Below are 22116 nucleotides of genomic sequence, written 5' to 3'. Positions count from 1 at the left end.
TTACGAGGTTCGTATCTTTCGCATAAAAAAATCTGACTGCATAAATTATATAAATTAAAGGACAAAAGATATATTGATAAAAGTTTTATTTATTAGCTTTCTAAACTGTAGCAAAGCTAAAAAATGGGGATAAATCTATGTTTTGTTTTTCTTTCCCATGAAATTTATTGGATATCAGCTACCGAATTTATTCTGACGGTTTCTTTCACAATTGCAAACGTTCATAAAAATTAAAAAGAGTTTAAAATTAGAAAAATTAAAATTACTTTGGTTACATATTTATTTTGGTTGAATGAATAAATGTTAATTTGTTTTGGACATCTTTGAAACTTTTTACTTGACCATCACTCATTTTTGTATGAAAATGTTTTTTTTTGCTTGGAATTGAGAATTAGTTTTGCTGTCTAACATATTGTGTTTGGAGATCTTATTTTTTCTAGTTCAAAACCACTTTTTGCGCGAGGGATACGTGGCGCATGGAACAAACATGAAAACTCCAGAATCAATGTTAATGTTAATTTCGAAACTGTTCTAAGTACTTGAAAAAGCAACTAAATAGCAGAGTCAATTTCACCTGTGAAATGAACGAAACGAAACAAAATTTAGGACAAAAAAGGTCAAATAAAATAAGTTATTTTCCAGAAATTTAATTTGGGAAATTTCGCCGACGTTCTCATCATCAAAACAATTTTTGGAATGGCCGACTTATTAAGAATTTGTTGTAGAAAAAATCACGCAAAAATTTGCGTAAAAAGCAATTTCAGTGTATTTCTGAACGAAAAACCAAGACAGTTTCAAACGGATTTTGTAAATATGAGCTCCAATTTTAAAACAGTTTATTAAATTGTTTAATGAATAGATAAAGGAAGAAAAATTAAATTGGACATATATATATTTTTTTTTGAAATTTATGACAAAACAAAATTTCATTGTTCAAAAATTTCCCTACATTTACAAACTTTAATAAAAGCGGATGCCAAATAAAACAAAAATCATTTAACACTTCTGAATTCTTTAGAGAGAATACTACCGTTTCAATTTCAAAAACTCGATTGTTCTAGGACTAGGTGAGGTTAGGTTAAGATGCCCCGTCGATTTCAATCGTTATTTTTAAAACATCAACTTTGATCACCATCTAATATAGAATCAAAAATTGACAATATGGAACACCAATTAGAAGCTATACAAAATAAGAAAACAAACTGCAGTACAACGGCGCAGGAACTAATTAATGAATTAAAAGCGCTCAAAGAATCGAATTCACTCCAGCCAAAAACAGACAATCATCCCAGTCTGGCTGAAGAACTTCGCCTTTCGTTGCCACTTCCAGAATCGGACTCAGAAGAACACCGTACTCCAAATTTCACATCAGGCTGGCGCCTAATTGGCAATAAAAAAGTATGGAAACGCGACTGGACTGAATATGACGCCAGACAGCGTAAAAGACGCATGCAGGAAAAGCAAGCAGAAAAGGCCGCTCGTAAACGTATGCAGCAACGCAAACGTCAGCAGGAAAACTCAAACCCTATCAGCATAAGTAACACCTATAAACACGGAATAAACCATTTCGCCTGCAACTCAAAGAAAATTGCTGAAATGCCAAAACAACCATTACCCTCGGACAAAGACCTCCTGGCAGCTGCACGCGTTCAATTTGCTGGGCCGCCGAATTCAGACATAACATCAAAATTTATAAATTTCCAAAAAGGCGAAACTATCAACCCATATCGGACAGAAAAAAATGCAACTTACAATGAAAATTCTGCACCGGCTCCTGCCAGCAACGCCAGCATACAATCAGCACCGCAAGACAGCCAATTTGAACTTGACCCCATGCGTCCACCAATCGTCCGACTTACGCAGCAATCATCGAATGGCGACGAGCGCTTTTTGAAGGCTAGACTCCGCGACCCAAAAGTAATGCATATTACACGCCTATATCTCGCATACATGAAGGACCAACCATCATCTGTATGCGTAGAAGGAATGACACCAACCAGTATAAGAATGCTTCTCGCATCCGAAGGACTGCCGACATCTCCAGAACAGCTCCAACGCGTCTTTATTGAAGTCCATCAGGAATATGGACTCACGCCAGCCGAAGCAGTAGCCGACCTTCAATCATATCGTCATTTTCTATCAAATGAACGCACGCACCGTCTTCAACAACTTCGCGAAAGTGTAAATAAATTTAGTACAAATTTTCGCAAGTAAGGACGCCCTCTTCTGAGGCAGAACCATTATATTTAAACATAAGTAATAACTTGACTAACACTTCTTCGCTTCCTCGACAGAATGCGACTGAAATTCTTATCTATTGTCAGAATTTCAATCGCATGAAAAGCCCAAGCAAAATGAAAGAAATTCAACAAAATCTATTGTCGTCATCTTTTAAAATAATTTTAGGAACTGAAAGTAGCTGGGACGAAAGCGTAAGAAGCGAAGAAGTATTTGGAAACAATTACAATGTATTCCGGCACGATCGGAATTTGTCTACCAGTCAAAAAAAGTCAGGCGGTGGAGTCCTCATTGCCATTAATGTAGACTTTACTTCTGAAGAAATAATATCCGACAAATATAAAGAATTTGAACACGTATGGGCCAAAGCATTTATTGCTGGCGAAGAACATATCTTCTGTTCTGTGTACTTTCCACCGGAACATGCTCATAAACATTCGTATGAATTATTTTTCAAAACTCTAGAATCTATTATGTCTAACATGAAACCAGAAGTAAAACTGCATGTCTATGGCGACTTCAACCAACGTAATGCAGACTTTATTGTAGACATTGAAAATGAATCTATCTTACTCCCAGTCGTAGGCGAAAACGAAACACTGCAGTATCTTTTTGGCAAATCCTCAGAACTCGGTCTATATCAAATCAATCATGTCAAAAACAAACAAAATGCTTATTTAGACCTATTATTCACAAACTGCACTGAAGACTTCTGTGTAGATGCATCATTGACTCCCATCTGGAAAAATGAAGCATTCCACACAGCAATTGAATATTCAATAGTAATGAATAACACTTCGTACCCCAGCGACTGCGAGTACGAGGATGTACCGGAATACCACAAAACTGACTTCGAACAAGTCAAACGTAGACTTCGCATAATAAATTGGCGTAGTATAATTTGTAAAGAAGGAAATGTCAACGTAGAAGTATCAAAATTTTATGAAATAATTAATCAAATTATATCAGAAAATGTACCTCTAAAGAAAAGAAGACGAACGAACACCAACAAATATCCAGTGTGGTTTAATCCACAATTGAAGAACCTAAAAAATAGAAAACAAAAAGCACATAAAATATACAAAAAAGACAGCAATAGCGAAAATCTTCAAAATTACCAAGAAATTTGCTGTCAACTTGACGCAGCCATTAAAATTGCACATGAAGAACATAATCGTAAAATCGAATATCAAATCAAGTCTTGCCCTAAGAACTTCTTTAATTACGTAAAAACCAAATTAAAAAGTAACAACTTTCCATCACGAATGCATCTTGACAGTAATGTAGGACAAACTAGTAATGAAATATGTAGTCTTTTTGCCACTTTTTTTCAAGAAATTTACACCAAATATGAAGAAACAGATCGCGACCGCGAATACTTCTCGTATTTTCCTGAATTTTCGAATTCTTTATCTGTCAATCAAATATCTGAATTCGAAATTCAAAACGCACTTAAAAATTTAGACGCTACGAAAGGTCCTGGACCTGACAGAATAGCTCCAATTTTTCTCAAAAATTTGGCAGAAGAACTATCTACACCATTACAACACCTTTTTAACATGTCCCTGAAGAATGGAATTTTCCCAGAACTCTGGAAAACCTCATATTTAGTGCCAATTTTCAAATCTGGCGCTAAATCTGACATTCGTAATTATCGTGGAATTGCCATTATTTCATGCATTCCAAAATTATTTGAATCAATAATTAATGAAAAAATCTTTCAACAAGTAAAACACCAAATTACAACTCAACAGCACGGCTTTTACAAAGGCCGATCAACTACCACAAATCTTTTGGAATTCATAACTTTCACTCTGACTGTAATGGACAACGGTAACCACGTAGAAGCTCTTTATACGGACTTTAGCAAGGCATTTGACAGAATCGACATACCATTATTACTCTTCAAGCTCGAAAAATACGGAACTGAAACAAAATTTTTGGAATGGCTGCAGTCATACTTAACAAAACGAACACAAATAGTCCGCTTTCAAAATTCCTTTTCAAACCCAATAGAAGTAACTTCTGGGGTTCCTCAAGGTTCCCACCTGGGCCCTCTTCTTTTTATATTATACGTAAATGACATTTCCTTTCTTCTTAAGTCAATACATGTGCTTGTATATGCTGATGACATGAAGCTCTTTATAGAAATAACCAATGCAGAAGACTTCGAAATATTCCAGAACGAAATTAATGTATTCTACACTTGGTGCAACAAAAGCCTATTACAACTCAACATTAAAAAATGTAATTCAATAGCCTTTAGCAGAAAAACAGTAACACCACCAACAAACATTTTCTTAGGAAACCAACCAGTAGAAAAATGCAAAATCGTTAGGGACCTAGGCGTAATCTTAGACTCCAAACTCACATTCATAGAACATTATAATACAATTATCAACAAAGCAAATAGTATGCTGGGCTTTATAAAACGCTTCGGCCACAATTTTCAAGACCCATATACAATCAAACTATTATATATTACATACGTCCGACCAATTCTGGAATATTGTAGCATTGTATGGAATCCCTATATTGCCACACATGAAGAACGCATTGAATCTGTCCAAAAACAATTTCTTTTGTACGCGCTTCGTAAGCTAAATTGGACATCATTTCCCTTGCCATCATATGAAGCACGCTGCATGCTTATAGACATACAAGCACTTAAAGAACGCCGCGATCTTTCAATGCTTTATTTTATCAATGACATTATTTCTCAACGCGTGCAATCTACTCAATTATTATCACAACTAAATTTTTATGCACCCAGTCGTCAATTAAGAAATCGTAAAATATTTTCGGAAAATTCTCACAGAACAAACTACTCAAAAAATGGCCCAATAAATCGCATGATGCGTCACTATAACCAGCACTGCGAAAATATCGACATCACCATGGGCAGAAATCAAATAAAAAAACGACTAACTACTGGAAATAATGTATAGAATATAAGAAAGCATTGTATTATTATAACTGTAGTCTACATTTGCTTGACGAAATAAATAAATAAATAAATAAATAAATAAATAAAGATAAACCACTTGCAAATAATCCTCAAAGGATGCATTTAACTGAATGACAATATAACTTGAGTACCGGTAGAAAATTGCATTACGTCAGCAGCGGTCGCTCTCCAGCAGGTTTTGCATTCGAATGCTGTTGAAAAGGAGCCGAAGAAAACCGCTGCTGAAGTATTCCAAAACCCTACATATTTTTTCACATTTTCGCAAAGAGCTGAATGTGACGTTTAAACTAACAGAGTTGTGATTGTTTATATTACAGCAGAAATTATTTTGGTTCAGAATAAAAGCATAGAAAAACAAACACATTTTTTAGGAATGTTTGATACATGGATCGAAATTATTCACATTGATAGAAATGCAAATGTATAAACCTGCAAATCTGCTGCTTGTGATTTAAATCAAGTTGAATTTGATCGCTTTTCGAAATTTTTTGGATCGCGAAAGTTCAGATAGCTATGTTCTCTCTTCGGACCGCACCCTTTGGAATCCAGGTCTGATGTCAAATACAACTATTGATATAAATTGAAAAATGAAATGATTTACTTTTCTAAAATATAATGTTTGTCTACACCAACAGAAATAATTTTTATCTATCGCGAGAACAAGTGCATAACCTTCTTAGACAGGAGCTGCGTGGCCGCAAGGTTTTAGAGTCTGCTTTGTCAAGCTTTGTCGGTCGATATCAAAAATGAATAAACATGGGTTTATTCTCAGGTTCCCCCATCACTTACTTTTTCTTTACGTTCAATTCTATAATACCTTTGTGTGAATTTCTCTTAACAAAAATATAACTTGATTTTAGTTGAAAAGTATTGCAGTTTTAGAAATATCTTGCATTCATTCCTAGGGTCCAATGAAAAACAATAAGAAAGGTGAGTACGATCAGCCAATATACTTGTTTCGGGAAAAAACACGTTTAAAAGTACGTGGTCCCATAAGCTTTTTTACTGGTTAGTGGAACAAAATGCTTTGTGAGATGATAGTTTACGACATCAAATGTTCAAAATTTTGAGTTGTGTCACTAACCGACGATATAGTGGTATATTCACTTCTTCACAATGCACTTCGTTTGGAGATAAACACTCTGGCGATACGCTACAGTTTTCAAGGAATCATTTGAATTCTTGGAAAGCTGTTAATTGACTTTTACTCTTATCCAGCAAACTATTTTACTACCGGAAACACCCGACTTTGCAGTGTAAGTAAATAAGAAAATAATTGCAAGTGATGAATAAAATTTATTTTTTTGTCATTATGAATAGCTTCATGTTAATTACGAGCGAGATCTGTACGCGGCCGTAGTCACAGGAAGCTGAGGTCTATACCGGGTGCGCTTGAAGCTTCCAATGCCGAACTTGAGTGAAACATACCAGCACGAGAGCATGAAAGAGGTTTGTTTTACTTTTTGTGTGTGTGTGTTTTTTTTTTTGTTTTTTTTTTTGACCAGAGTAAATCCTAATCCAGAGACTGCTGCTGCTGGACTACTGCTGCTGTTGGGACCACTGTTGCTGCTGGGACTATTGCTACTGCTGCTGGGACTGCTGCCGAGTTGTTGCCACCAAGCAGTTCTGTGGAAACTCTAGGTACAACTATTACTACATGGTCCAACGATCAACTGTAAAGCTCAGAAATATTCAAAGGGATCGGTAAACTTGCTTCAGCGGGAGAACCTGGGTAAAAATTCAATGTTTCCGTTATGAGAACAATTGCTTATTTTTTCCCTTTATTCTACTTCTTAGACTGATTCGAAAAATTAAGCGATTGCGACATCGATCGGGCAAGCAAGCCTACACAATCGGAACGCTGCATTCATACACATATCCTGTTGTTACCAGAAAATGATTTATTTAAAGAACAAACAAAATAGAATTCAATGTAATCTAATGTACGCTTTTCCAAATGATAGAATGATCAAAATAAACAAAAAGAATAAAAACTCAAATTATTGTAAACTTTTTTTTTAAATGATTACAATACCCTTGCTAACAAGTCAAGCGTAGTAGTCAAGTTTATTCACTTTGCTCGTGTACCGTCAGTGTTTGACGGTAGGTTTGGTTTCTCTTGCTCCAGTCATATATATAAAGTTTATGTACGAATTAGAATAACAGAGTTCAGCTATTCTCACTGCTTTCGGGCAGTGTCCAAGCTGTGACGCGAATGCAAAAAAAAACGAAAATATTTCACTGCCACATAGTCACATCTTCGCAAGTTGCTGCCATGCACTCTCCGGAAAGCACAAAATATCGTCGGCAACGATATTTTTCATTCGCACGGCGACAACACGGCACTGTCCCGGACATTGCACAGCGGCTTGGTGTGAATTCGTTCGAAATAGCACTGTATTATTAATTAGAGCAGGGGCGACTCGTCCATAGGTGCAACCTGTGCATTGCACATGGGAACGCCTTGCAAGAAATATATCTAAATCGCAAATTTATATTAATATTTTATTGGTTTTTAGTTTCACTTTCAAATAGTAACAAATAGAATGACTTGCGTAATTATGCGAACATGATTGTGATTACTTCCTCAAACTGCGATTTCCAAAATTTGTAGTTGAACAGGTAGGTTCAAAAGCCATGAGTCGCCCCTGAATTAGAGACACCTCACCACTTCGGCTGTCGCACCTGAATATTAGACTGGGACATGGTAATATGGGAAAAAAGCGATGGTGTTATTTTTTCGCTCCCATGCACTTTTCGTGTTCCTTATGGGTCCTACAATAACTGTGTAACTTTTCAGATCGATCGGTGAAACGCCCGATTTGCGCCGGATTTTCAAAGCTTCCATACGATTTTATATGGGAAAAACCACTTTTTCAAAACTTTTTCTATAGAGATGTCCACTTGGCTCCTAAAAATATATCAATACATGATATTTATAGGAAATTTTCCTGGGGGGGGAATTTTCCTGGGAAAAACTCTTCTGAAGACCGCAAAGCGCTACCTTGCTTGTGAAAAAAGATATTCACCCCCGACTGATTGAATATCTGACGGACGGCTCTCCATTGAATTTTACTAGCAATACTGCTGCAGCATGCTGCTGTTGCAAATTCAACCATGTGCTGAGAAATAATATCGCTTAAATTTATCTTGGAGGCTTCCCCGAAGATACTATGAGCAACAATCACACTTTAAAATAATTTCCACGCAAAATTATTTCTCATACTTAAGCGAGTTTGCAATAGCAGCATGCTGTAGCAGTGTTGCTGGAATATTTCAAAGGTGAGCCGTCCGTCAGACATTCAATCAGTTTGGGGTGAATATCTGTTTCTACAAGCATCGTAGCGCCTTACGGTCTTCAGAAGAGTTTTTTCCAGGAAAATTTCCTACAAATATCATGCATTGATATTTTTTTGAGAGCCAACTTTACATCTCTAGAGAATAAGTAAAAGTGGATTTTCCCATATAAAATCGTAGGGAAACTTTAAAAATCGGACGCAAATCGGGCGTTTCACCGATCGATCTGAAAAGTTACACAGTTGTTATGGGACCCATTAGGAACACGAAAAGTGCATGGGAGCTAACAATTATTTTTCGCCCCACCCTACTGGATATGCGAATGACCTACGCAATTGAAACAAAGCGGAATTTTTTTTATGATACATAAATTGGAACTATGCTGTGATACACCCGAAACACGCGACCCAGTGAATCGTTGTAGGCTTTGCAGACAAAACAGTTAAGATTAAATGTGTGAAGATTTTCTTAGCTTTAAAATTTCAAATTTATTTAAAATATGAACATAAAACTATAAAATGTCTGTGCCGTTTTAAGAAAATTGCACACCCTGATTAGCTGAAGAATGAATAAATAATGAAAATAATGTTGTTTCTCCTTGTTCATGAGCTCAAAAACCTGCAACTTTGTGATATTGATACACTCTTTTTAATTATTCTAAAATAAAAAAATGGCAAACAATGTCAATTGATCAAACCTTCCGAACAATCAATTACTTCTTATACACTCGCGGTAGTTTAAACCCGATTCATTTAATAAAATCAATTATATCAAAATCAATCAATATTTCTCTGTCGCATTAACACAACTCACTTGAGAAATACTCATATTCAATTTTATTTTGCGATTAGGGCTGCTCTACAGAAACTGCTTTTGACAGTATTGAAATTATTGGCCAAATACCACTTTAGGCTATATTCCTGATACCGAAGTCGTCATTTTGGAGTTCGAAATTGCTATTGGAAATGATTTCTGGCCTCTGGGCATAATCTTGTTTCTGAAAATACTAAGATTGGATTGTATTTGACCACCATGGGATGTTCGCCAGAAGCCGGAAAATACCGTCACATAATTAAATATGGCAGCTGGAGTTGATATGGGATGACCAGTTAGGGTTTGTTCGGACCGAACAATGAAACCTCCTTGACAATCGACGTTTAACTAGCCGATCAAAGCTAAATTGTATTTAAAATTTTGGTTACAATTTATCGAGACATTATAGTTAAATGGTTTTACTACTTACAATTAGTGTTTCGTGTATTTTTAACTCTTCCAAATACTCCTGATTTATGATTGTTTAATTTGATGTTAAATTAACCACCCTAGCCAATATTTTATGTTATTTTAATATGTTGTATCTAGTAATTTCATTTGCGTTTACTCACGATTAGCGTTACACGTTTTCGTCCTACTGACTGTACTCGTGCTAACCTAACTTTCGATGTAGTTGTAGTTCGTACGGATTTTAATTGTGCTCTGTCCGAATATTCCACAGACTTAATGTCTCTCGACTTTAATTCTCGAATCGTCTCAGACAGTCCTTCCGTCCACTAGAGTTGTTTGTTGATTTTTAACTATCAATCGATAGGTGCCTGTCAGAAACAACCTGCACTGACTCCGCTTCCTTACTTTATTAGAATTTTTCCAACAAACACTTCGCTTTTCAACTGAATTTATCTTAACTTTATTAAACAATCTTTCGCTTTAACCTTTACTTTTTTCTTCTCCTTCCTGTTATCTCTCTATGACAACTTCGATATTTATTTACTCTACTACCTTGACGTTCCTTCCTGTCACCTCGATCCCTGTGGTATTTTACGCATCGCTTGGTAGCAGGTTGGCAGTGTTCCCAACATATTCCCCGGCCCGTAACCCAGGTCCGGAAGTTACTTTCGGTTCGGTGTTACCTACTTCTAACTCCAGCACAGCCAAGTTCGCTACTGCACGCTTGTAGCGCTTAGTTCGCGTACGCACCCATGCTTGTCGAATGCGACCATCTCTGGATATGATAGGCTCCTCTACTATTCCTCTAACCCAACACTTTCGGTTGTTTCCCTCGACGATGTAGACCAGGTCACCCGCCTTCAACGGTTTCGTTTCACCAAACCATTTGGTGCGTTGGTTCAGAGTGGGGACGTATTCTCTAATCCAACGCTGCCACATCTCACCAGCCAACTGTTGTGATCGTTTGTACGCATCCCGCAGAGCTTCACTAGGATTTGCCGGCGGAATACCTACGTCTTGTCGCTTCGAGGGGGGGCCACGCAAGAAATGGTTTGGAGTCAAAGCTTCTGCTTCCTCAGACTCCTGAGACGTATATGCGAGAGGTCGGGAGTTTATCATGTCCTCGGCTTCCACAATCACCGTCTGAAGGATTTCATCCGTAAGTCGCCTGCCATCATGTAACGATTTCAGTGCCTCCTTTACCGAGCGGACTAAGCGTTCCCACACACCTCCCATGTGGGGTGAAGCGGGAGGATTGAACGTCCATTTCGTTTTAGCGTTTGTGTACTCGTCCGCACAATCAAACTCGATGTCCTTAATGAGTGCCGCCAGCTCTTTGCTTGCCCCTTGGAAATTGGTCCCGTTATCCGACAGAAACTCTATTGGCCAATCTCGTCGTCCAATGAAACGATTTATCGCCATCAAGCACGATTGTGTTGTCAGTCCATGCACAACCTCAAGGTGCACCGCCCGCGTAACCAGGCAGGTGAATAGTGCTATCCACCGTTTCTCTCTTCTGCGTCCCACGGTCACTTCGAACGGTCCCATGTAGTCTACTCCAACAAAACTAAATGGACGAAGACTTGGTGTTAAACGTTGCACCGGCAACGGTGCTTCTCGGGGAACTCGCGGACGATTGCGATTAACCTTACACCACATGCAAGCCGATGATACCTTCTTTACCACTGCATCCATATGAATGATATGAAACAGTTGTCTCAGTTTGTTCTTTACCGTTTGTCTGTATCCATGGTCACACTTTTCGTGAACGTGCTGGACGATCAGATTGGTGATCCTGGAATCATCCGGTAAAATGACAGGAAATCGAAGATCGAATGGAAGATCCTCGGCCTGCGCACATCGTCCCTCCATACGAATCAAGCCAGCCTCATCGATTAACGGAGTGAGCTTTCTAAGAGGACTAGATTTATCGATTTCGAGCCACTGACTTACTGGGCGGTTTTCGTTCCGTTTCAACAACTTTAGTTCATCAATAAAACTCTCTGCCTGAGCCATACGCAGCAGACATTTTTCGGCCATATCATACTCTTCTTGCTGCAATGGAACAATAGTACAAACTACCGCATTTTGCTTCAACATCTTTGCTTGCAGCTTCGTCGGTTTCAGCGTTTTAATCGGCAGTCCTTTGCACTTTCGTCTACAGTTCGAGATAAACCGAAAAACGCACGCCATCGTTCGCACGAGCACGGTCCATTTGGAAATGCGCCCCGCGTCTATGAGAATCGTCTGTACCTTCACATTGTGCAACAACAGATGAATGCGTAGCTCTTCCGTCGTGTTTGAGGGGGGTAATTCTTTCTTCGGCCACTTCTCCTCATTTTCGTATAGAAAGGAGGGCCCACGAACCCACGCACTTCCAGGATGCATTTCTGGATCTTTGCCCCACTTCGTTAGCTGATCCGCTACGTTCATCCTGGTAGGCACCCAGCGCCATTCAGTCAATTTCGTTAGGCTGAGAATTTCGCCGATCCTGAATCCGACGAATTGTTTATATCGGCGTTGATCGGAGCGAATCCACGAGAGCACCACACTAGCATCCACCCAGAATACCACTCGGCCGACGACTAGGCTGTGGTTCTCGATAACAGTTCTCGACAGTCGTGCAGCAAGAACTGCCGCCAGGAGCTCAAGACGGGGAATGGATACCTGTTTCAACGGGGCCACTTTAGAACGGCTCATAACCAGTGCGCACCGCACTTCACCTCTTACGACTGCCCGAAAGTATGCCACACATCCATATGCTTTCTCGCTTGCGTCTGCCATAATATGCAGCTCTAACTCCTGTATCTCTGTCGATTTAGCGTCTCCAAAATAACTCCGCGATATCTTGAAGGATTTGATGTTTCGCATCATACCGATCCACCGACGCCATTTATCGAACGATTCCGCATCAATTTTCGTATCCCAGTCACAACCGGTACGCCAGAGATCTTGGATCAGCATCTTTCCGCGCACAGTTATTGGAGAGATGAGTCCCGTTGGATCAAATTGTGCCATTACGAAGCTAAGGACACTCCTTTTCGTTGGGCGTTCGTCGCCATCTAAAACTGACCGAAACGCTGCAGTAGACACGGAAGCGAAACAAAATGAATCCTCAACCGGCTCCCAAACAATACCCAGCACGCGCTCATACTCCGCACTCTTGTCCCGGTTGAAATGAACTGCATCATTCGTATTCCGCTCGCCCATCGCTTCGAGAAATTCATGGGAGCTCGAAACCCAGTTCCTGATATGGAAGCCTCCTTGAGAGTGAATATATTTCACTTCTTTGGCTCGCTGCATCGCTTCTTCCACTGTGTCCACGCTGTCGTAGTAATCATCTACGTAGTGCTTTTCGCTAACCGCAATCGCCGCTTCAGGAAACTGTCCTGAAAACTGTTCCGCGTTCAAATTTTTAACATATTGCGCGGAGCAGGGCGAGCACGTGGATCCGAAGGTGGCCACGTCCATTACGTACACCTGGGGTGTTTCTGCTGAGTTGGACCTGAACAAGAAGCGTTGCGCCTGTTTGTCTTCAGATCGGATTCGAATCTGGTGGTACATTTCTTGGATATCTCCGCCAAACGCCACCGGACGTTCACGAAAGCGGCAAATAACCCTGGGAAGGGGTATAAGCATATCTGGACCCTTTAACAGTTCTGTGTTCAGTGATATTCCTCTTACCGACGCGGCTGCGTCCCACACCAGGCGCACTTTCCCTGGTTTACGTGGATTCACAACTGCATTCAATGGCAGATACCAGACCGCCGAGCTAGGCGTCTGCGTAAGTTCTACCTTAGTTATCCTATGCGCGTAACCCTTCTCCTGATAGTCCACGATCTGCTGACAAACATTCTCCTTTAAAGCTGGATCTCTTTCAAGCTTTCGTTCGAGTGCCTTCATCCTCCGTAATGCCATCGCATAATTGTCGGGAAATCGGCGTTCGTCTTCACGCCACAGCAGCCCGGTTTCGAATCGTTCTCCTAACCGTTTTGTTGTCGCTCGTAATATCGCTTTCGCCCGTTGTTCTTCCTTCGGCTCGGGTATGGGAAACGATGAAACAACTGCTTCGTCCAAAATGTACTGATTTCGCATCAAATCATGCAAATCTTGATTGCTCACTGGCGACACTGTGTGCAAATTGAGGAACGTACTTGCGCTCGGCTTACGCTTTTCAGGGCCGTATACCGTCCATCCAATTCTCGATCGCACGGCAATCGGTTCGTTTTGCTTACCGACTCGTGACTCCAGCGGCGCAAACAAATGCAGGTTATCCAAACCGATAAGTATCGCTGCTTGTCCGGTTGGATGATCTCTTACCGGCAACCCTGCTAAGTGCGGATATTGCTTCGCAACATCAGCGAAACGCATATGCTGTTTCGGAAGCAAAAGTTCCGACACAGTGCGAACGTTCTCCAGCGGAATCTTTTCCTTTGAGCCTTTTACCGACAGCGTCAATTCAACTTTCCGGGAGTTATTTTCGAACCGATTGATGTTCCCAGTCCAAGTCACAATGAGTGGCTCTGTTTCTCCTTCCGCCTTCAGTCGGTCTGCCACAGCCTCGTTTACCAGGGTTGTAGATGAACCCTCGTCCAAAAATGCCAGTGTATCGTATCGCTTATTTCCCGCGTACAACGATATAGGTGCCATGCGAAAGATGACCGAACGATCTAGGCCTCCGTGAGTATTACACTCCACTCTCTGTAGCTGAACAGATTCCTCTACACGATGCAGAAGTGTGTGATGATTGCCTTTGCAATTCTTCACGGTACACCGTGCCTTCGACCCACATGCATTGTCGCCGTGCTTATTGAGACAGACACCGCACAGCTTCTGCTTTTCTACAGCTTTCAGCCGTTCTCCCACGTTCATCCTCCTGAAGTCCTCGCAGAACCTTATCAGATGATCTGTTCGATTGCAGATCCAACAAGGTTTGTTAGCTTTTCCTGTGAACGTTCGATCGTCGCACTTCGACGCAGAATCATGTACGTGCAGAAATTCGTTCTTCCTGGCGGGTTTTACTCTCGAATGCCGTGCTGTGTCATTGGTCGTCAATGAATAGGCCACTGCTTCAGACGCCACGTCTCCGATACCAGTGATGAAATCTGTGAACAGTCGCAGTGGTGTTCCCTTTCTACCTCGTTTGTACTCTACCCATTTCATTTGGTATTCTGGTTGCAGCTTCTCTACAAGTTGCTGCACTAACAAAGGATTCCGCAGGTGGTCACTAAGATGCGCCGCTTCCAAATGGTCACAGAGTTGTTTAACCGTTATGCCAAACCTGACAAAAGTTTTCAAATCCTCCGTCGTCGGTGGAGGTGCATTTTTGACCTTATTCAACAACGTTCTTAGCAGTTTTTCCGGCTGGCCAAATAACCTACGAAGGTCTCGAATAACTTCCGGCACAGAATCCGGGAGCACTAACATGCTTCTGACAGCATTTAGCGCTTCTCCTCCCAAACTGTTTAGCAGACGATCCAAATTCTCGATGTTCGAATAGCCGCAAGCCCTGGTTGTATTCTCAAAGCTGCTTATAAACAACGGCCATGTTTCTGGGTCTCCATTGAATTTGGGTAAGTGTCCTGATATCACCTTCCTGGTAGCGATCTGCTCCCGAGTCAGCCTGAAAGCTTGACTCTCAAATCCGCTTTGGCTTCGGTGAGATTCGCCTGCCGCCAGTGAATTTTTTCCAATGCTCTCACTCTTGTCTGAGTCCTGTCTTCCATCCCCGTCACTGTCGGAATCATCGTACTGACTCACTTCATCTTCAGCAACCGATAAAGATGGCCTTACTAACGGATTTTCAACTTTTTCCACGGCCCCGCGATTAGCTGTTCTATTTGTTACGGATTTTCTTTGACTATGTAGCCACGAAGTCACCTTGTTAGGTGTTTGTTCCGACGTACCGCCTACAGCACCCTCTTCGTTCATATATGACTTAACCTTTTGAATACTGCTGTTCAGTTTACTTCGAATTTCATTCCGCTGCTTTAAAAATGCTTGTTCGTCTGCTAACTGCGCGTTCAACAGATCTTGTTCCTGCTTGAGCTTTTCTTCCTGCATCATACGTTGCACCTCGAGTTCCCTTTTTCGCATGTTCCTTTCCATCTCCAACTGCTTTGCATTCCATTCCATCTCCCTACGTAGTCTACTTTCCCGAATCTCCATTTGCTTCGCAAAGGCTCTTTCACGCGCGAGTTGTTCTTCCTCAAACTGCTGATCAGTCAGTTCGGAAACAGACCCATTGCCGCGAACAGACCCCCCTTCGCTTTTCGATCCGGCTCTAGTTTTAGACCGCGTCTTAGACGTTTTTGGAACGGTTAGTTGTTGATCGACTGGCCGATCACATCGCGAACATTCCCACTCAACTTCAACGACGCTCTCATCCACGCCCGCACAGGAAAAATGAGCCCATCGCTCGCAAGTTTTGCATTGAACCCAGTCAACATCGTCCGACTCGCATTTATTACAATATAAACATTCCGAATAGGCCTCCTCGTCGTGGCCCCCAACAATCTTGGAATTGCGTGAAGTCATTCTGCGAAGAGCAAATCCAATCCGAAATAATTCTTTGATTTTGTTCGGACCGAACAATGAAACCTCCTTGACAATCGACGTTTAACTAGCCGATCAAAGCTAAATTGTATTTAAAATTTTGGTTACAATTTATCGAGACATTATAGTTAAATGGTTTTACTACTTACAATTAGTGTTTCGTGTATTTTTAACTCTTCCAAATACTCCTGATTTATGATTGTTTAATTTGATGTTAAATTAACCACCCTAGCCAATATTTTATGTTATTTTAATATGTTGTATCTAGTAATTTCATTTGCGTTTACTCACGATTAGCGTTACACGTTTTCGTCCTACTGACTGTACTCGTGCTAACCTAACTTTCGATGTAGTTGTAGTTCGTACGGATTTTAATTGTGCTCTGTCCGAATATTCCACAGACTTAATGTCTCTCGACTTTAATTCTCGAATCGTCTCAGACAGTCCTTCCGTCCACTAGAGTTGTTTGTTGATTTTTAACTATCAATCGATAGGTGCCTGTCAGAAACAACCTGCACTGACTCCGCTTCCTTACTTTATTAGAATTTTTCCAACAAACACTTCGCTTTTCAACTGAATTTATCTTAACTTTATTAAACAATCTTTCGCTTTAACCTTTACTTTTTTCTTCTCCTTCCTGTTATCTCTCTATGACAACTTCGATATTTATTTACTCTACTACCTTGACGTTCCTTCCTGTCACCTCGATCCCTGTGGTATTTTACGCATCGCTTGGTAGCAGGTTGGCAGTGTTCCCAACAGGGTTGTTTTTTATCATTCTTAAATTTAGGTCTAATAATCTGCAAGATCAATCACGATTGCTACAATGTTTGTAGTTACGTATTTGATGGACATAGCATCATGTGTCTGAGATGTGAGGCACACATTTATTTGTCATATGTTATACCGTTCTAGCTGAAAATCAAAAACAATGACTTGCGACGTTAGATTTTTTTTACCTTATGCACAATGCGCATAATGTCGTATATAATGCACCGTTAAGCGTAAAAAGCGTGTAAAAACTGCATTTATTCAAAAATCCGCGTGAAAAAAATCGTGAAAAATGCGAAAAAAAACTGACTAGTGTGTAAAATATGGATATTTAAAAACCTCACATTTGAATCAAACAATTTGATGTGATTAATATTTATCAATTTTGGGGCTACTAATTTTACATGTCTACGTAGTTTTATGAACAATTTCTCATTTTCTATTCATCAGAATAAATTATTTGCAATATATTTCCATATTTTCATCATTTGTCAGATGTCCTCAAATTCCATTCCCAAGCATTACCGAACCTCTTAATTCAAAAAAGCACTTATCATCGCTTTGAATTTCATGTTTGAGCCGAATTACGCATTAAATATCATGATTATGAATGTTATATGTAGTGAATAATATCTAAGTTTTAGTAATCAGCTACCTGTTGTTTCTTCTCAAATGTCTTTTCTAAACAAGCACAATCATGTTTCACGTAGTTTTGTAAATAATATCTCAAGTTTTAATAGTCAGATACCTACTATTTCTCTTCAAGAATCTTTCAGAACATTTTAATGTAGAAAAAATCACATGTCATTGTGAATTATATCTTTAGTAATCAGATACCTATTATTTCTCCTCAAATGTCTCGTCTGAATATCGATATACAAAAACACATCCCATTGCTTTGAATTCCGAATTATAGCTGAAAGCTAAAGGTTGAATGGAAACAAGTCAGGTTTTATGTATGTTTTACGTTATGTGAATGATATCACAATTTTTATTATTAGAAAACCCTAACTGTTTCACAAATTTATTGCTTCGACCTCTAGGAATATTTCTTGCGATGAAACTTACATGTCATCGCTTACTTTTTTGTTTTAGAACGATGTAAAATCTTGGTACTTATTGTGTACCTTAGAAACGGCGGGAACAGTATGAATAAGATCTGCGTTACGTAATTCTATTTTTATATAGTAGATAAAAATAATTAATCATGGACCATCCTATAAATGAAGCGCTCTAGTTCAATACTGCGCTATCAAAATAATCAAACCAAAGCAACCTGCACATCGCCGTTGCTGCGTCGCACACAATGAGGTTTGAATCGCACAGCCCCGCCTCCACGTTTTACGTTATGTGAATAATATCCCCATTTTTATTATTAAGAAACCCTAATTGTTTCACGAATATATTGCTTTAAACACTACGAATATTTTCTTGCAATAAAACGTACATGTAACCGCTTACTTTCTTTATTTAAAATGTTGGTTCTTATTGTGCACCTTAGTAACGGCGGGAATAATATCAATAAAATCTGCGTTACGTACATCCATTTTTATACAGTGGATAAAAATAATTAATCATGAACCATCCTATAAATGAAGCGCTCTAATCCAATACTGCGCTATCAAAATAATCAAAACAAAGCAACCTGCACATCGTTGTTGCTGCATCGCACACAATGAGGTTTGAATCGCACAGCCCCGCCACCACGTTTTACGTTATGTGAATGATATTAGTATTTTTATTATTAGGAAACCCTAAATGTTTTACAAATATATTGCTTCGAACTCTACGAACATTTTTTGCAATAAAACGTACATGTCACAGCTTACTTTTATGGTTTAGAACGATTTAAAATAATTACCATTACCATTGCACCTCAGAAATGGCGGGAATGATATCAATGAGATCTGCGTTACGGAATTCTATTTCAACATAGTAGATAAAAATAATTAATCATGAATCATCGTATGAATGAAGCCCTCTAATTCAATACTGCGCTATCAAAATAATCAAAACAAAGCAATGTGTATACACCGCCCCTGCTGTTTCGCACACTACGCCACGTTTTACATTATGTGAGTGATATCAGAATTTTTATTATTAAGAAACCCTAAATGTTTCAAAAATATATTGCTTAGAACTCTATGAATATTTACTTGCAATAAAACGTACATGTCACCGCTTACTTTCTTGATTTAGAACGATTTAAAACGACGGTGCTTATTGTGCACCTCAGAAACGGCGAAAATAACATCAATAAAATCTGCGTTACGTAAATCTATTTCTATATAGTGGATAAAAATAATTTATCATGAACCATCCTATAAATGAAGCGCTCTAATCCAATACTGCGCTATCAAAATAATCAAAATACAGCAACCTGTACATCGCCGTTGTTGCACACAATGAGGTTTGAATCGCACAGCCCCGCCACCACGTTTTACGTTATGAGAATTATATCACAATTTTTATTATTAAGAAAACCCCAAATGTTTCACAAATATATTGCTTCGAACTCTACGAATATTTTCTTGCAATAAAATGTACATGTCACCGCTTACTTTCTTGATTTAAAACGATTTAAAATGATGGTGCTTATTGTGCACCTCAGTAACGTAAATCCATTTTTATATAGTGGATAAAAATAATTAATCATGCACCATCCTTAAATAAATGAAGCGCTCTAATCCAATACCGCGCTATCAAAATAATCAAAACAGAACAACCTGCACACCGCCGCTGCTGCGTCGCATACAATGAGGTTTGAATCGCACACCCCGCCATCGTGATCTCGTTGCGGCAGGAGAAGTTTGGCTGTGTTTGTTTTGACCAAGTCCGCATGCCAGCCGCACCGGACTTGCTTCAAAACAAACACAACTAAACTTCCCTCTCGCCCGCGACGCACGAAGACGAATGAACCCCTAGGAGCGAATGAACCCTGGTCCGACATTTTTGTTGCATTTGAGCACGAAATCGGACCGATGTTGAGCTAAATGTCGACCCGTTGTTGGACCGATCTATCGGAGAATCGGACGCGAATTGGTCCGACATCGGCCCGACAATTCTTACTGGGAATGCTTTAGACTGATTGACTGTTTTTTCGGTCGATCATGGACATAAACGAAAAACGGAATGGTAATGCAGACAGAACATAGTACGAAGTTTCCCGAACGGCCTTGAATACCAAGGCCGTGCTCCTTTTGCGGAACAACGCACGCAGCCCGTTGCATATTCGTGAATGTTGAAGACTGATTGATTGTTTTTTCGGTCGATCATGAACGCAAACGAAAAGTGGTATGTGAATGCCGGCAGACGATTTTATGACGGACATAAAAGACAAAGCGGCGGTCCTGTTGCGGAAGCAAACGTTGCCCGCAGCTCGTTCCACATTCGCTCTGCTTTGAGCCGTTCTTTGAAATTGAACATGCTGCAGATACAAGTTGAAAATGAGCGAAGGATCGCATAAAAAGGAAAGCATGTAACTGAACGAGAAAACGTTCAAGCGTCTTTTTAGAAAAGGATTTTTCAAAGCTCTGGCTCCAGCATGATCTGCCACAGCTCGTTTCTTTTCACTGAGTCGTATGCCGCCCTGCAGTCCACAAACAGATGGTGAGTCAGTAAGCTGTACTCCCGAAACTTATCGAGGATCTGTCGCAGGGTGAAAATTTGATCCGTCGTGGAACCAATTCGCCAACAAAGGATTCCGTTAAGGGTCTTAATCTGAAGAACAGGATACGGGAGAGCACTTTATATGCGGAGTTGAGCAACGTGATGCCTCGATAATTGCCACAATCCAATCGATGGTCCTTCCCATAGATAGGGCATATGAGGACTTCCAACCAGTCGTTTGGCATTTGTTCATCCGCCCAGATCCTTAGTATTATCTGGTGGATCGCATAGCACAGCCGCTCGCTTCCCGCTTTTAGAAGTTCGGCCGGGATACCCTTCGCAGCGGCCTTGCCGTTTTTAAGCTCACAAATCGTTTTTTTCACCTCCTCCTGTGTTGGTGGCTCCACAGCTTGTTCGTCACTCATAATCGTCATCCTGTTCCTGCTCTGCTCATCCGGCTCCTCGCCGTTCAATAGCGTTTTAAAATGCTCCTTCCACCTGGCAGCAACCGTCGCACACTAGGAAAAAAAGGGACCCAAATTCCCACTAAATTAATGCCGCTGAGCTTGCAATGTGGAATATAGCATTTCTAATGTAAAATTGGTCAATAAATCGATTTGTGATAGTTTCATCCTGTGCAGGGCACGGGAAAAGGCCTATATTCCCAAAAATACGCAAAAATAGGGTGAAAAAGGACAAAATAGACCATTTTCCGTGCCCTGCACGAAACGAAACTATTACCAATCGATTTATTGATTAATTTTACATAAGAAATGCTACATTTCAGGTTGGTAGTCTAGCGGCGATTACTAAGAGGAAAAACCGGAACCCACATTTCCACTAAATAATCGCCGCTGGACTTCCTGAAATATAGTTATATAGCTGGAAACCTGAAATATAGTATTTATTATGTAAAATTAGTCAATAAATCGATTGGTGATAGTTTCATTTTGTGCAGGGCACGGAATATGATCTATTTTGCTCCTTTTCACCCTATTTCTGCATATTTTTGGAAATATAGGCCTTTTCTCGTGCCCTGCACAGGATGAAACTATTACCAATCGATTTATTGACCTATTTTACATGAGAAATGCTATACTTCAGGCTGCCAGCTCAGCGGCATTAATTCAGTGAGAATTTGAGTCCGTTTTTTCCAGAGCGCGTCGGTTTGTCAGTAAGCAGGTTGCCATCCTTGTCATTACACATGACCGGCACAGGGAAATTCTTGCTTCTCACTCTGTTGACAGTTCTATAGAATCTCTGCACGTCGTTTTGAGCATAGCTGTCCTCTGCGCTGGCGAGCACCTGCTCCTCATACTCGCGCTTCTTCCGACGGTGGGTTCTATTTTCAGTAGCTCTTGCCACTCTGTACCTCTCGCTGTTCTGACGCGTAGCCGCAGTGAGCATGCGGCTCCTGGCACGGTTCTTCTCATCTGTCGCTCTCTGGCTTTCGG

General features: G+C 40.1%; 2 protein-coding genes and 1 long non-coding RNA gene across 3 annotated transcripts; 1 reads left to right on the top strand and 2 right to left on the bottom strand.

Annotated features, from left to right (window-relative positions):
- The first annotated feature begins 5891 nt into the window (after window positions 1-5891).
- LOC129721030 (uncharacterized) lies at window positions 5892-7127 on the top strand. Its single transcript, XR_008727333.1, has 3 exons — window positions 5892-6655; window positions 6729-6938; window positions 7004-7127. It is a non-coding gene; the product is annotated as an uncharacterized LOC129721030 (long non-coding RNA).
- Window positions 7128-9640: 2513 nt separating this feature from the next.
- LOC129721026 (uncharacterized) lies at window positions 9641-11472 on the bottom strand. The gene is made up of 3 exons (XM_055673067.1): window positions 9889-11472; window positions 9747-9825; window positions 9641-9678 (listed from the first exon to the last, which is right to left on the bottom strand). Exon 1 carries the CDS (start codon window positions 11420-11422, stop codon window positions 10319-10321), a length of 1104 nt encoding a protein of 367 aa, XP_055529042.1. The 5' UTR covers window positions 11423-11472; the 3' UTR covers window positions 9641-9678; window positions 9747-9825; window positions 9889-10318.
- LOC129720182 (uncharacterized) lies at window positions 11446-17027 on the bottom strand. Its single transcript, XM_055671620.1, has 3 exons — window positions 16574-17027; window positions 11502-16510; window positions 11446-11455 (listed from the first exon to the last, which is right to left on the bottom strand). The coding sequence occupies exons 2-3, from the start codon at window positions 16262-16264 to the stop codon at window positions 11446-11448; spliced, it is 4773 nt and encodes a 1590-aa protein (XP_055527595.1). The 5' UTR covers window positions 16265-16510; window positions 16574-17027.
- Window positions 17028-22116: the final 5089 nt, after the last annotated feature.

Source organism: Wyeomyia smithii, chromosome 2 (assembly GCF_029784165.1).
Source record: "Wyeomyia smithii strain HCP4-BCI-WySm-NY-G18 chromosome 2, ASM2978416v1, whole genome shotgun sequence".
NCBI classification, from domain to species: domain Eukaryota; kingdom Metazoa; phylum Arthropoda; class Insecta; order Diptera; family Culicidae; genus Wyeomyia; species Wyeomyia smithii.
Note: the sequence above shows the minus strand (reverse complement) of the source record. Positions and strands in the feature narration are given on the sequence as shown.

Excerpts from the sequence above, each read along its gene's own strand:
- LOC129721026 (XM_055673067.1), bottom strand. The coding sequence starts at position 11,422 with ATGGATGCAGTGGTAAAGAAGGTATCATCGGCTTGCATGTGGTGTAAG.
- LOC129720182 (XM_055671620.1), bottom strand. The coding sequence starts at position 16,264 with ATGACTTCACGCAATTCCAAGATTGTTGGGGGCCACGACGAGGAGGCC.